The following is a 10,533-nucleotide window of genomic DNA, read 5'->3' as shown; positions in this document are numbered from 1 at the left end:
AAAGCTGAACTATTTTCAGCAGCCACAGGAGGTTACAGAATCGAATTTCCCAGTGCTTTTGGAGCAGTATGGTGGCCCATCCTTTGTGTCACCATCACAACCCATGCCACCCCCCTCTGCCTTTTACCGGGTAAGTTAAAGGAGTCCTCAGAAGACTGTCATAACTTTTCTCTGGGTTTCCTAGTGGTGACAAGAGTCAGTGCTGGAGGGAGAAAGATAGAAAAAAATGTACATTTAACTGTTCCCCCCACAGTCCTTATTTGGGGTTCAGTAAACCAGGCTGTTGTTTAATGGCATATCCGACTAACCATATGCATTGTAAATTATTCCAGAAAACCATCTTGGGAACATTACTTTTATAATGTGTTACACCCAAGGAAGCTGTGATGTTTTTGTTTCTTGCTTGAGCTGATGGTTGTCATCTTGCATTTGGCCCTGGTATTCTTGGAAGACTGTATTTATAAGGTCTGCAAATCTTGTTTCTAGGTGGGTGATCCAATCCAGACCTACTTTGTTGCCTCATCTGTAGTGAGCACACTCAGGCAGCCAGTTGGGATGGGAGCCAGTAGGCTTTGTGTTGACAGCAATCCTGCTGGTGAGTATGGTGGCAACAGCAGTCTGGGATTTTCCTGGGATGTTGTTGGCTGCTGACAGTTTTTTCATGACTATTGGTACTTTTTTTAAGGTTTCCTGGAGAGCAAAAGCACAAATTGTACTCGGACTTTTACAAACCTGAGTAGCAGTTGCACCACTGACCCCGCACTAGATGCTGCCTCGTATTACCGTGACTTCACCGTGCTAAAGGTGCATGTCATATTGCCCAGCCTTGGCACCTCCTCTTGCTGTGACTGCCTGACTTCTGCACTGTTCTGTCATTTTATCCTTGGCTAATTCACCCGTTACCACAGCAGAGCTCACTGGTGTGCAATTTCTAGGCGGCCCTTTTAGTAATATTGTGTACTGCTCACTTTTTAATCAATGTCATGCACTGCCTAATCAGAAGCTTTACAAAAGTCTATGATGACACATCTACATGTAGTTACTTTTATGAGTCAGACTTAAATCTCATCAAGGCGTGAGATTTAAAATTTGTTTGACGAGACCTATCCTCCATAAAACCAAGTTGACATTAATTATTTATATTCCTAATATTTAATTGCCATTGATTGAATCCCACGTCATCTCTTCTATTGTTTATTCTAAAACTGGTGTTGGGCTCCCTAGCTTCTGCTTACCTGGGCTATCTGCTATCCTTTTTTTTTTTTTTAATATTTATTCAGCATTAGCGCTCTTCTTGTCCTCTGATGTGTCCCTGACACTCCAAAACTTATTAAAAAGTAAATAAAAAGTGTAAATATTAAGACCCCACTGATGTGTTGGGCTGTTTTTCCCATTCTTAGCAGTACTTTTTCAGGGTGTCTCCTGCTTTGTATCAGATGGCACTGCATCCACTGTGCTTGGTTTGTGTTTCAAATTTCCTCCTGGGGCTCAGAAACTTAATTTTTCTTAGGTGAAAACTGAGATTCTGATGTAATCCCCTGACTGTAGGAGTGGGAAGCCTGGGCACAGGCATATGGTGCCTGTGTATAAATGTAGCTGTGCACACAGCAGGTCATTAGCAGAGCCAGGAATAAAGTCTGTGTCTTGGTGCCCTGTTCACAGGGGCACACTTCTGGAGTCTAAAGTGCAAGTTAGTGGAAAGTTCCATAGTCTTGGAATAGGCAAGACTGCCTGTCACTGGCTTCTGGGCACTGGATTATGACTTACTTGTACCTGTGGCACTTGCAAACCCAACACACTTGTTGCTTTTCTCTTCCAGACCCCACTTAATATGACTGTCACCCAGTCCATGCAGGTGAGGCTTTGAGAATTAATTCCTGCACCTAAAGTGAGGGGAACCCTGAGCCTGGGCATCCAGAGTGAGCCCCTTGGGTCACAGACCCAAGGTAATAGATTCACGGTAGTTCTGTATCTGAGATTAGATTATGGAGGAGAGAGAGTCACATTGTCTATTGATAGAGGACTCTGATGTAACAAAAAACTTGTAAGATTATGTGCATATGCAAGAAAGATCTGGAGCCAGGCTAGAAAGAGATGGGGTTAGGGTTGGTGCAGGGGGCTGGCCATGGTTCTGGGGTAGACTTAGGGTGGGGAGTAAATTGGGGAGACCGTTGTGGTTGGGGTAGGAGAGGATTCAGATTGAGAAGTGGATTGGAGAGAGGAAGCAGCAGGCTACCTTTTTGTACTGATTTAAATGACCTTTGTTGTCCCCAGGTGAAAGTCACCCCTCTCATACAGCCCGGAGCTCCCCAGATGCAAGGCAGTACCTGTCACAATATTGTTTCTGAGGTACCTGTGAAAGCCCCACTTTCAGATCAGTGCTGAGCTGAAGTACATACCCAGCCCAGGTCCTTCTCTCGGCTCTTATTCTCTGTTATATTGCACTTTCAGGTGATCTACAACATCGAGTTTAATGGGACCCATGGAATCCAGAATGTTTCTGTCCAGTTCAAAGTGACCAATATTTCTGAGGCCTGGGGATCCTCTCTGCAGCAGCACTTCACATTGCACTTTTGGGTCAGTGCTCTACCTCATGTAGCTAGCTGTATGCAGGGTTTGCGGTTGTGAGTCTATGCTCCAGTTTCATTTGAGCCTTCAGGTCAGGAGGTCAGTTAGAGGCAGGGTAGCATGTGAGCCCTGGATGACAGGCTGGGGGGGATCAGGGGTCAGTGTCCCAATCACATGTGAACTTTTTCCGGGGTTGGGGGGTTAGTGGCCTAATCTCAGGTAAGGTTTGGGTGGTCAGCCAGGGTTGGTGTCATGGTCTTTGTCAGGCTTGGAGGGCCTGGGTGCCTTGCTCCTCTAGAGTTCCCAGGGACGGAGAAGGACGAAACCAGTGTCAGCATCATGATCTCGGGTGTATTCTGGGGAGAGAGGGGCAGAGCTGCTGGTGTCTATCACAGGCACTTCTCTCCTCTGCCCACTTGGGAGCTGGGAATTGCTCTGGAGGGTGCTGAGCCTATTTTAGCCTCTCTGGTTCTCACCTGGGAAGGCGCAAGCAGGGGAAGAAATGTTACATCTGTGTCTGAATTTGGATTGAAGAGGCCCCACCTGCAGATTGTGTGCCACAAGGGAGGTGGGGCAAAATTGAGGTCAGTGATCCAGAATCCAGATGAAGGAGTCTTTCTCAGAAACCCCTCCCCAGGGCACTGTGTAATAGGTGAGGGAGTTGAATCTGTGACTCAGTCTAGTGTCCTGGACAGGCAAGTTCTAGAGAGTGATTTCATCCCCAGGGAAAACACTGAAGTGTGGATTGGGAATGTGTTGGTAACATTTCCCATATCAGCAGGAGCTTGATGCCTTGGGAGCTGTCTGGGGCTATCAGGGCCGACTGCAGCTTGGCTGGCCAGCTCCTGGATTGTGGATGGGCTAAGTGGGGAAGGCGGTTCTGGGGGGATTTTTACAATGTTTAATTGGGCCATCAGTAAGATGTAATAAAGCTCTGGGGATTATAAATTTTCATCAGATTCAGCCCTGCCTAGATGGGGTCGAACTCCCCTTGTATGAGAACAGTTTCCACTGCTTGTCTCATGGATGAATGGGATCACTTGGACTGAATGGAAGTCTGACTTGCTTGGTCACCAGATTTGTAACATTCTGTCCTGCTTTACCTCTTCCCTTTGCCTCTTCACAGAGTAGAACCCCTTCACCTACCCTGCCCAGAAGTGGAAACCCTGGCTATATCACTGGAGCACCACTCTTGGCTCTACAAAAAGGTGTCCTGCGTCATGTATCCTTTCTGGCATCAGGTTTTACTTGGCACTCTTACCACCTGGTGAGGCAGCACCCCTTGTACTTCCATGGCTTTGCCCTTAACTGGGAATGTTGCATTGCAGCCCCTGGTCTATAAGACCTTTTCCTGTGGGGACAGTGTGGAAGACAGGGGTTTCAAGGCCTAGGTTCTAGATCTAGGTTCTACTGTATTTACTAAGCTATGGCTATGAACCACCCGTCCTGTATCCTTCCACATTTGGAAAGCATGTTGTGGCACTACTGGAAACAGATTATGAATTTATAATGATATGGTTACTCTCTTTTGGGGGGTGTAACTGGTGACCAGAGTGAATTTGTTGTTCAGTGTTCATTGAGAGAGATTTGCTATTATGACAAGCAAGATTGCTGCTTACTCCAGGATGATCTTGTTGGGGGCTAGATGGATATCCCATGTTGCTTATCTTCCCTTCTGTTTGTCTTCTTGACGCATAGCCCCTTTCCTCAGGTGACCGTTTTACAGGGCCAGGGTGATGGAATATGTTCACAGTCACTCAAACACACAGTACTGTTTGGAATGAATGTGAGGACAAGCTGTAAGCTCAGGTAATACTATGTACTGTCACTGGCCCTGCCAGTTCCCAAACAGGTTTGTAAGCTTGGGTCATTCACCTTCTTGCTGTCCCCTAGGCAGAGTGCAAGGCTCCTGTGGTTCCTTCCTCAAGTCCTCAGGCTGGCTCCATTAGTCTTGTATGCATGCCTGAAGGGCTCAAGTAGCAGCAGAGATGGGAAGCCTCCATAACACAGTGCCATCCTTAGCAGTGTTCAAGCTGCTTATGGTGGGGTCTCTTGGGAGGCTCTGAGCAACCAGTGCTAGACCCATGTTTCACAGCACAGTGCAGGAGTGCAGGGCTTGGATCCAAGGGGTGAATGTTAATCAAATGCTCTAGGAAATGATATTTGTGCTCTGTGGCTTACAGGGCTGGCTATCTGGATCCTTCTGTGCCTGGTGATAAGGCATATAGAGCTCCCCCAGTGCCCTCTTAATGGGACAGCAGGTTACCTAAACTGCCTCTCAGCATGTAATGCAACCAGGTGCCCTCAATTTTTCCCATCTCACTTCATGGACAATATGAGTTTGCTTCATGCTGAGGGCTTCACTGGTGCTTCCCTGACACCTCCAGGGAACCATTGCCAAAGTAGTAGAGACTTTGAAATGGGGTCATTACTTTAAAAAAGGTGCTTGGTCCCATTTCCAGCATATCCCAAGGGATGGAGGATGGAAACTGTAGTTACCTCCAGGACCAGTTATACCAGGCTCTCCAAGAGGTGAGCAGCCCACAGGGCCTGGCCATCACTGGCAATGCTGATCCAGCCCAGCCCGGAGACTGGACTGGCATTCTCACCAAGAACTGCAGCATGCAGGTAAGAAGAATGCAGGGGAGCCATCTCTGTCTTTAACTCTTCTTCTTAACCTTGGCGTGCAAGATTGAGTTTTCATGGGAGGGTGTGGGGAGGAGGAAGAGAGAACAAGGTCGTGTCTCATTCCTCTTTGTTGGAAGCTCTCTGGTGAAGTCAGACATAGGATGCAGTGCTCAGCTGTCACTGTCAGGATCATTTCAGGGACCCTAATGTACACAAACAGACTCTGGTTCTCTTGGCTCACATCATTCAGAGGTCTCTCTTTGACTAGTCAAGCTAGGAACTAGCTGAATTAATTTCTTTTGCCTTGTGTTTCCAATGGACACACAGGATCATAGGAAAGTAGGGCTGGAGGGGGACCGGTTGAGGTCTGCCCTATTTGCTGTTGTGCCGCCTGTCCCTTCCCTAAGTTGTCATTGCTGTTTTCGTCAGGTGTTACTGATGTGGTGTTAGTGCTGAAGTCTCGGGGACTGCGATGCCAGTAAAGAATTGCAGCCAAGAGATCTCAGCACCTGTCTTGTCTTCAGTAATTACCACAGGCTTGGTTCAGTGACAGAGCCTCAGCCAGGGTTATCATCTACCAGGCACGGTCCTAACACACTTGTGATCTGACAGACAAGGTATTCATGCATGTATGCTCATGACAAGGTATCGGCACAGTACCACATAGGCTCCCCTAGCCCAATACAAAGTTCCTGTCATTTCCACTTCTCCTTTTTACCGTGGTCCAAACAAATTGTGTATTACATTCCACCAGTATCTTGATTGTCTCGAGGCGTGCTGTACCATGGACTTGTTCCACATCCTGGTCGGGGTGTTCCCGTTCCAACCTTTTCATCCTGGTACTGAACTATTCTATGCCTTGTACAGCCATCTCTCCTTTCTATCTCCTGACAGGAGTGCACATCTGACCAATATCTGGCCCACGTGCCAAGTTCTGCATATATAAGGAGTTCATGCATCTGTCAGGTTTGATCAGGCCTACTCTGGCCAATGCTTTTGCAAAACCTTTGTGTGAGCTCCAGCGAGGCCTACACTCTGATCTGCTGCATACCACACACAGGTTCCCTGTGCCACAGATTGGCCACCCTGATCTAGTCCAACCCCCAGTTCAGGGCAGCAGCATCCCTGGGCAGGAGAGGATCAGATCTTCCAGCCAGTGTTGCACTGGGTAGCTCTAAGGTTGCCTCTAATAGAGCCCAGACTGCCCAGCTCCTTGTCATTAGTACTGTGCATTTAATAGCTTTGCTAACACTGGGCTGCGTCTGACCATTCTTTATCCTTCTGAGTCACTGTCTTGACAGTTTCCTCTATCCAGTGAATCTGTCTATGGTTAAGACATCACAACCCACAAGTACTTAAACAGAGATTTCTGATGTGAGGGTTTTCAGTCTAACCAAAAAAGGTATAACAGGATCTGGTGTGTAAGAACTGAAGCCAGACAAACTCAGACTAGAACTAAGGTGCCGATCATTAAGCAGAGCAGTTAATTTACAGGCGTAGTGGATTCTCCATTACCTACATTAGAGACTGGATATCTTTTGAAAAGGTATGGCGTGGTTCAAGCAGGTGTTGGCTTGCTGCAGAAGTTACTGGGTGAGATTCTAGGGCCCATGTTGCAGGGGATGAGATGGGCTTAATGGTTATTTCTTGCCTTGAAATCTTGGAAAATGTGTGGGTTTCTCTTTTCCCCCCCAGGCTGGAGTATGTGCTTCCTGCTGTGTGGTTCCCGTGTCCTTGGAGATCCAGGTATTGTGGGCAAAGGTGGGCCTCTTGTCCAACCCACAAGCACAAGTGCTGGGAGCACGGTGTTCGTATCAGTGCCGGTCCCTACAGGTATAGCATAGAGTTTTTATTCACCCCATCTCCCAAAGGCTGTTTCACTAGACTGATGGGTTAGTTGAGATTGGGGGATTGTAGAGCTATAGTACTAGTGGGCTGGATCCCAGTGGCTCTCACCATGTCAGTGGCCAGTATCTGATATCTTATATTCCACACAGGAAGCTGAAAAAGCCCAGGATGGTACCCAACTAATTGCTTACCTGTGGTCTCTTTCAGACTTCCTGAGCAATGTTTCGGGCCACAGTGGCATCAGTTAAACTTCTGTTTATCCCTGTAATTAAACTTTATAGTTACCAAAATCAAATAAATAGAGAATTATTCTTTCTTAAACCTTGCCACAGAGCTTAGTTCAGCCTCTTGTTTCCAGGAATCCCATAGGCTGCCTGCATTTTACACAAATAAATATTTCTTTTGATTGGTTCTGAAATGTCTCTAATGCTGAATGACTCTAAAGGGGCCAATCAGTTGTCACTGTCCTGTTAAAAATTTGGAATACTTCAATCCTCTGCTTCCTGCCTAGGATAGTGGGGCTGAGAGGGTGCAGGAGGAGGAGCCAGCTGCTGCCACTGGGAGGTGCCTCTTGTTGGTAGCACACCTACCTGCCATTGACAGCAAGGGCCCTCAGCCCTACCAGCCAGAGCTGCTGTCAGAAGAGTGGCAGGCAGGGGCTGTGGTCATCCATGGGGCATTGTACAGCAGTGCCAGAGAAATGGAGGATGTCTGTACTTGTCCCTGCAGCCTCTGCTTTTCTCTGGCGCTTCTGCACCTGCATCTCCATGAGCAGCATCATGACATGGTGTGCTGCTGAGATTGGTGGGATGGATGTTGAAGGGCTGTGAGCCTGGCACTGGGGCTTCTGAGCCTGGAGGCATAGCAAGAGGTCAGCATGGGCTGCAGGATGACAGTGCATGGGTGAGGAGTGGGGGTGGGCCCTGCTCTGGGCATGCACGTGCCTTGTGAGTGCAAGACTGGATTGTGGAACAGAGGTGCTGAATGGCGGGTGCTCTCCTTTCTCCTGCAGTCCTTCAACGTGAGTGTGGTGCCTTTGACAACTCTCGTCACTTTTATTGACTTGACAGAATGGCCAGAGCATCCACGTGGCCAACCCACCCCATACTGGAAACTCCCATTTGACTTCTTCTTCCCCTTCAAGGTGGCCCTGAGCAGGGGTGTGGCCTCTCACGGGGGCCTGCCTGGTGCCCTCGTGGTGTCTCTAGCTGTCTGGAGCATTGTGAGCTTCTGAGGAGAGTGAAGGAACAGGAGGAGTCTGAGGCTTTGCTCTTCCTGCCAGTGTTTCCATGTGGACAGGGCCTGCCTGCAAGCGCATCCATCCCTGATGTGCCCAGGTATGACGTTTGATGCCTGTTCTCACCTGGTTGAGACCATACTGAACAGTTCCAGCTTGTCCCTGTGAACAGGGGACAAACGCAGGCAGGCTGATAGATGGGACCATTGTTGCAGAGAGATCTGTCAGTGCAATACTACCATCAGAATGTGATCCAGGCCCGAGCCGCTTCTTACCCGGATCCTTTCGTTGTGGCCACCTTCATAGTACCACGTGCCTTTCACATATGCATTTGGTTGTGTGACTGACATCTACCAGGTGTCGGTGGCCTTCTGACTGCGGAATCTGTAAAGCCCAGGGATGCCCCTGAGGGACAGGAGGGAGAAGGGGCAGTCTGCATGTGAAACGAAGGGGGGGTGGGGAAAGTAGTTCTGGCCAGATGGAAAAGGTCCTGCCAAGGCCAAGCAGTTCAGAGAAGAGAAGCACAGCTTCCACTTCTGGAGGTGCCCGTGCTTAGCTCCCTTATCTTTATCCCCAGGGGGGGCTTACACGCAGTTGTCTGTGCATGATATTTCTCTAGGGAAGATCTGTGTGAAACCTAGTGCCTTGTGATAGCCTTAAAATGCATCACCCCTTCTTTGTAGTCCCTTGGCTACTGCTGAAGGGGTGCTGCACACATGCACCTGCCCAGTGCCTCTGTGCCAGCTTGCGACTGATTTTGTAGTAACTTTTCAAATAAAAGTTTCTGAGTTGTTTCATGAAACTCGTTTTATTGACAAGATGAGTGTGAGACTCAGAGGTCCATAGATGCCCTGTCCCTTGGGAATCAGAACCACTGCTGCTCCCAGCTGGGCTTCCCTGGCAGTGATAACCACCATGTAATGTGCTGGGTTGAGCCATTGGGGGTGATTGGAGTGTGTGGGGGGAGTAACGTGACTTTAGAAAAGGTGTGCGAGTGTATGATGGAACTGTAGTCTGCCACAAGAGGTGGCCTAGGGCCCTGGCTTCACAGCTCAATAGCAGGGGTCAGAATACCGTTGTAAGACTAAGGGAAATATTTAGAATCATTTAATATGACCTCCCCAGCCACAAGGGATTCAGAGTCCAGTTGCCCACCTCCCAGAGATAGCTGTACGTTCTGGGCTGTAGGAGAGCCTGGGGAAGACCTTCCAGCTCCCACTTTGAAATGACTATAGAAGAGCCAGAAATTCAAGGGCGGTGGGACAAGAAAGCAGGCAGGATGGAGCATTAGTGACAAGGTCATTCCTCACGGGCAGCGAGTCCAGCAATATTATGCACCTTACGTCAGAGCAGAGAGTCTCGGCTAGAGAGCCGTGGCACCTCATGGTACTGTAACGTCCTTGCAGGATGCTGCTCAGTGTTAGCTTCAAGACACTCTGGTCAGTTAAGGTCCTGGATCCTGAGGCAGACATCTGTGCTACAGGAAGAGCAGCAGCTCAGACGACCTCCTGTGTGTGGTTTTTCCTGTTGATTACTGCTAGGGGCCTCTAGTCCCGCTGAGCCACCCTGCAAGGGAATAACTTCCTACTCTGTGTGGGAAGTGGAGATGCTGTCCCTGAATTGCTCTGGAAATGCTTCAGGTTCCTTATAGACTATACGGGGACCCTAGGCACAGAACCCTGACTTTTGGGATTGCTGCCTGGGGTAAAGCACCTAACTTATAGGCTGGGGCTATCCAACTGGCCACATGTGGCCCACAAGGGGTTAACAGGCAGGCCACTGCTGCCCCTTGCTCTGGCTGCAGTAGCAGCTTGGGGCTCCCCTTCCACTGCCTGGCCCAGCCCGCAGCACAGCCTGCGGTGCCAGGAGGGCTGGCAGCCCAGTGTGTCCGTGTGGCACCGTCCCATGGGAGCCTGCAGGCGAGGCAAAGTGCCACGCTGTGTGGGGCGGTGGGTGGAGGAGCACTTGCCTGTTTGGCAGGCAGCCTGAGGGCCCATTGTTCCTGCTGGTGTGGCTCTGGGGCATGTAGCCATGGGCCTTTAGAAGTTGGACAGTCCTGTCCCAGGTATTGCAGTGCCTCAGTGAAGGCATCCTGGGGACCAGCCTCCACTTGGTCCCTCGTGCTTGAGAGCTGCAGGGATGGTCTGGCACGGTGTGGAGGATGCATTTCAATTCTTCACTTGGGAGTTTCTAGAGAGATGCATTGAGCTGCTGCCTGTCTTCTGGAAGGGCACAGGCAGCATGAGGCAACC

At 49.3% G+C, this 10,533-nt stretch overlaps 1 protein-coding gene across 1 annotated transcript in view; it reads left to right on the top strand.

The window, feature by feature from the left end:
- The window catches only part of TCTN3 (tectonic family member 3), a gene marked incomplete at its 5' end in the record, with an annotated part of 13,748 nt that extends 3,215 nt beyond the window's left edge, over positions 1-10,533 (top strand). Inside the window, 11 exons of the mRNA XM_006038083.3 lie at positions 1-130; positions 487-595; positions 686-804; positions 1,820-1,855; positions 2,275-2,349; positions 2,452-2,577; positions 3,695-3,790; positions 4,280-4,377; positions 5,031-5,196; positions 6,892-7,029; positions 8,057-10,533. The exon at positions 1-130 is cut by the window's left edge and continues 1 nt beyond it. Coding sequence (XP_006038145.1) covers positions 1-130; positions 487-595; positions 686-804; positions 1,820-1,855; positions 2,275-2,349; positions 2,452-2,577; positions 3,695-3,790; positions 4,280-4,377; positions 5,031-5,196; positions 6,892-7,029; positions 8,057-8,278 — 1,315 coding nt within the window. The remainder of the gene's footprint in view (positions 131-486; positions 596-685; positions 805-1,819; positions 1,856-2,274; positions 2,350-2,451; positions 2,578-3,694; positions 3,791-4,279; positions 4,378-5,030; positions 5,197-6,891; positions 7,030-8,056) is intronic.

This window comes from Alligator sinensis, unplaced genomic scaffold (assembly GCF_000455745.1).
Source record: "Alligator sinensis unplaced genomic scaffold, ASM45574v1 scaffold683_1, whole genome shotgun sequence".
Classification (NCBI taxonomy): Eukaryota; Metazoa; Chordata; order Crocodylia; family Alligatoridae; genus Alligator; species Alligator sinensis.
Note: the sequence above shows the minus strand (reverse complement) of the source record. Positions and strands in the feature narration are given on the sequence as shown.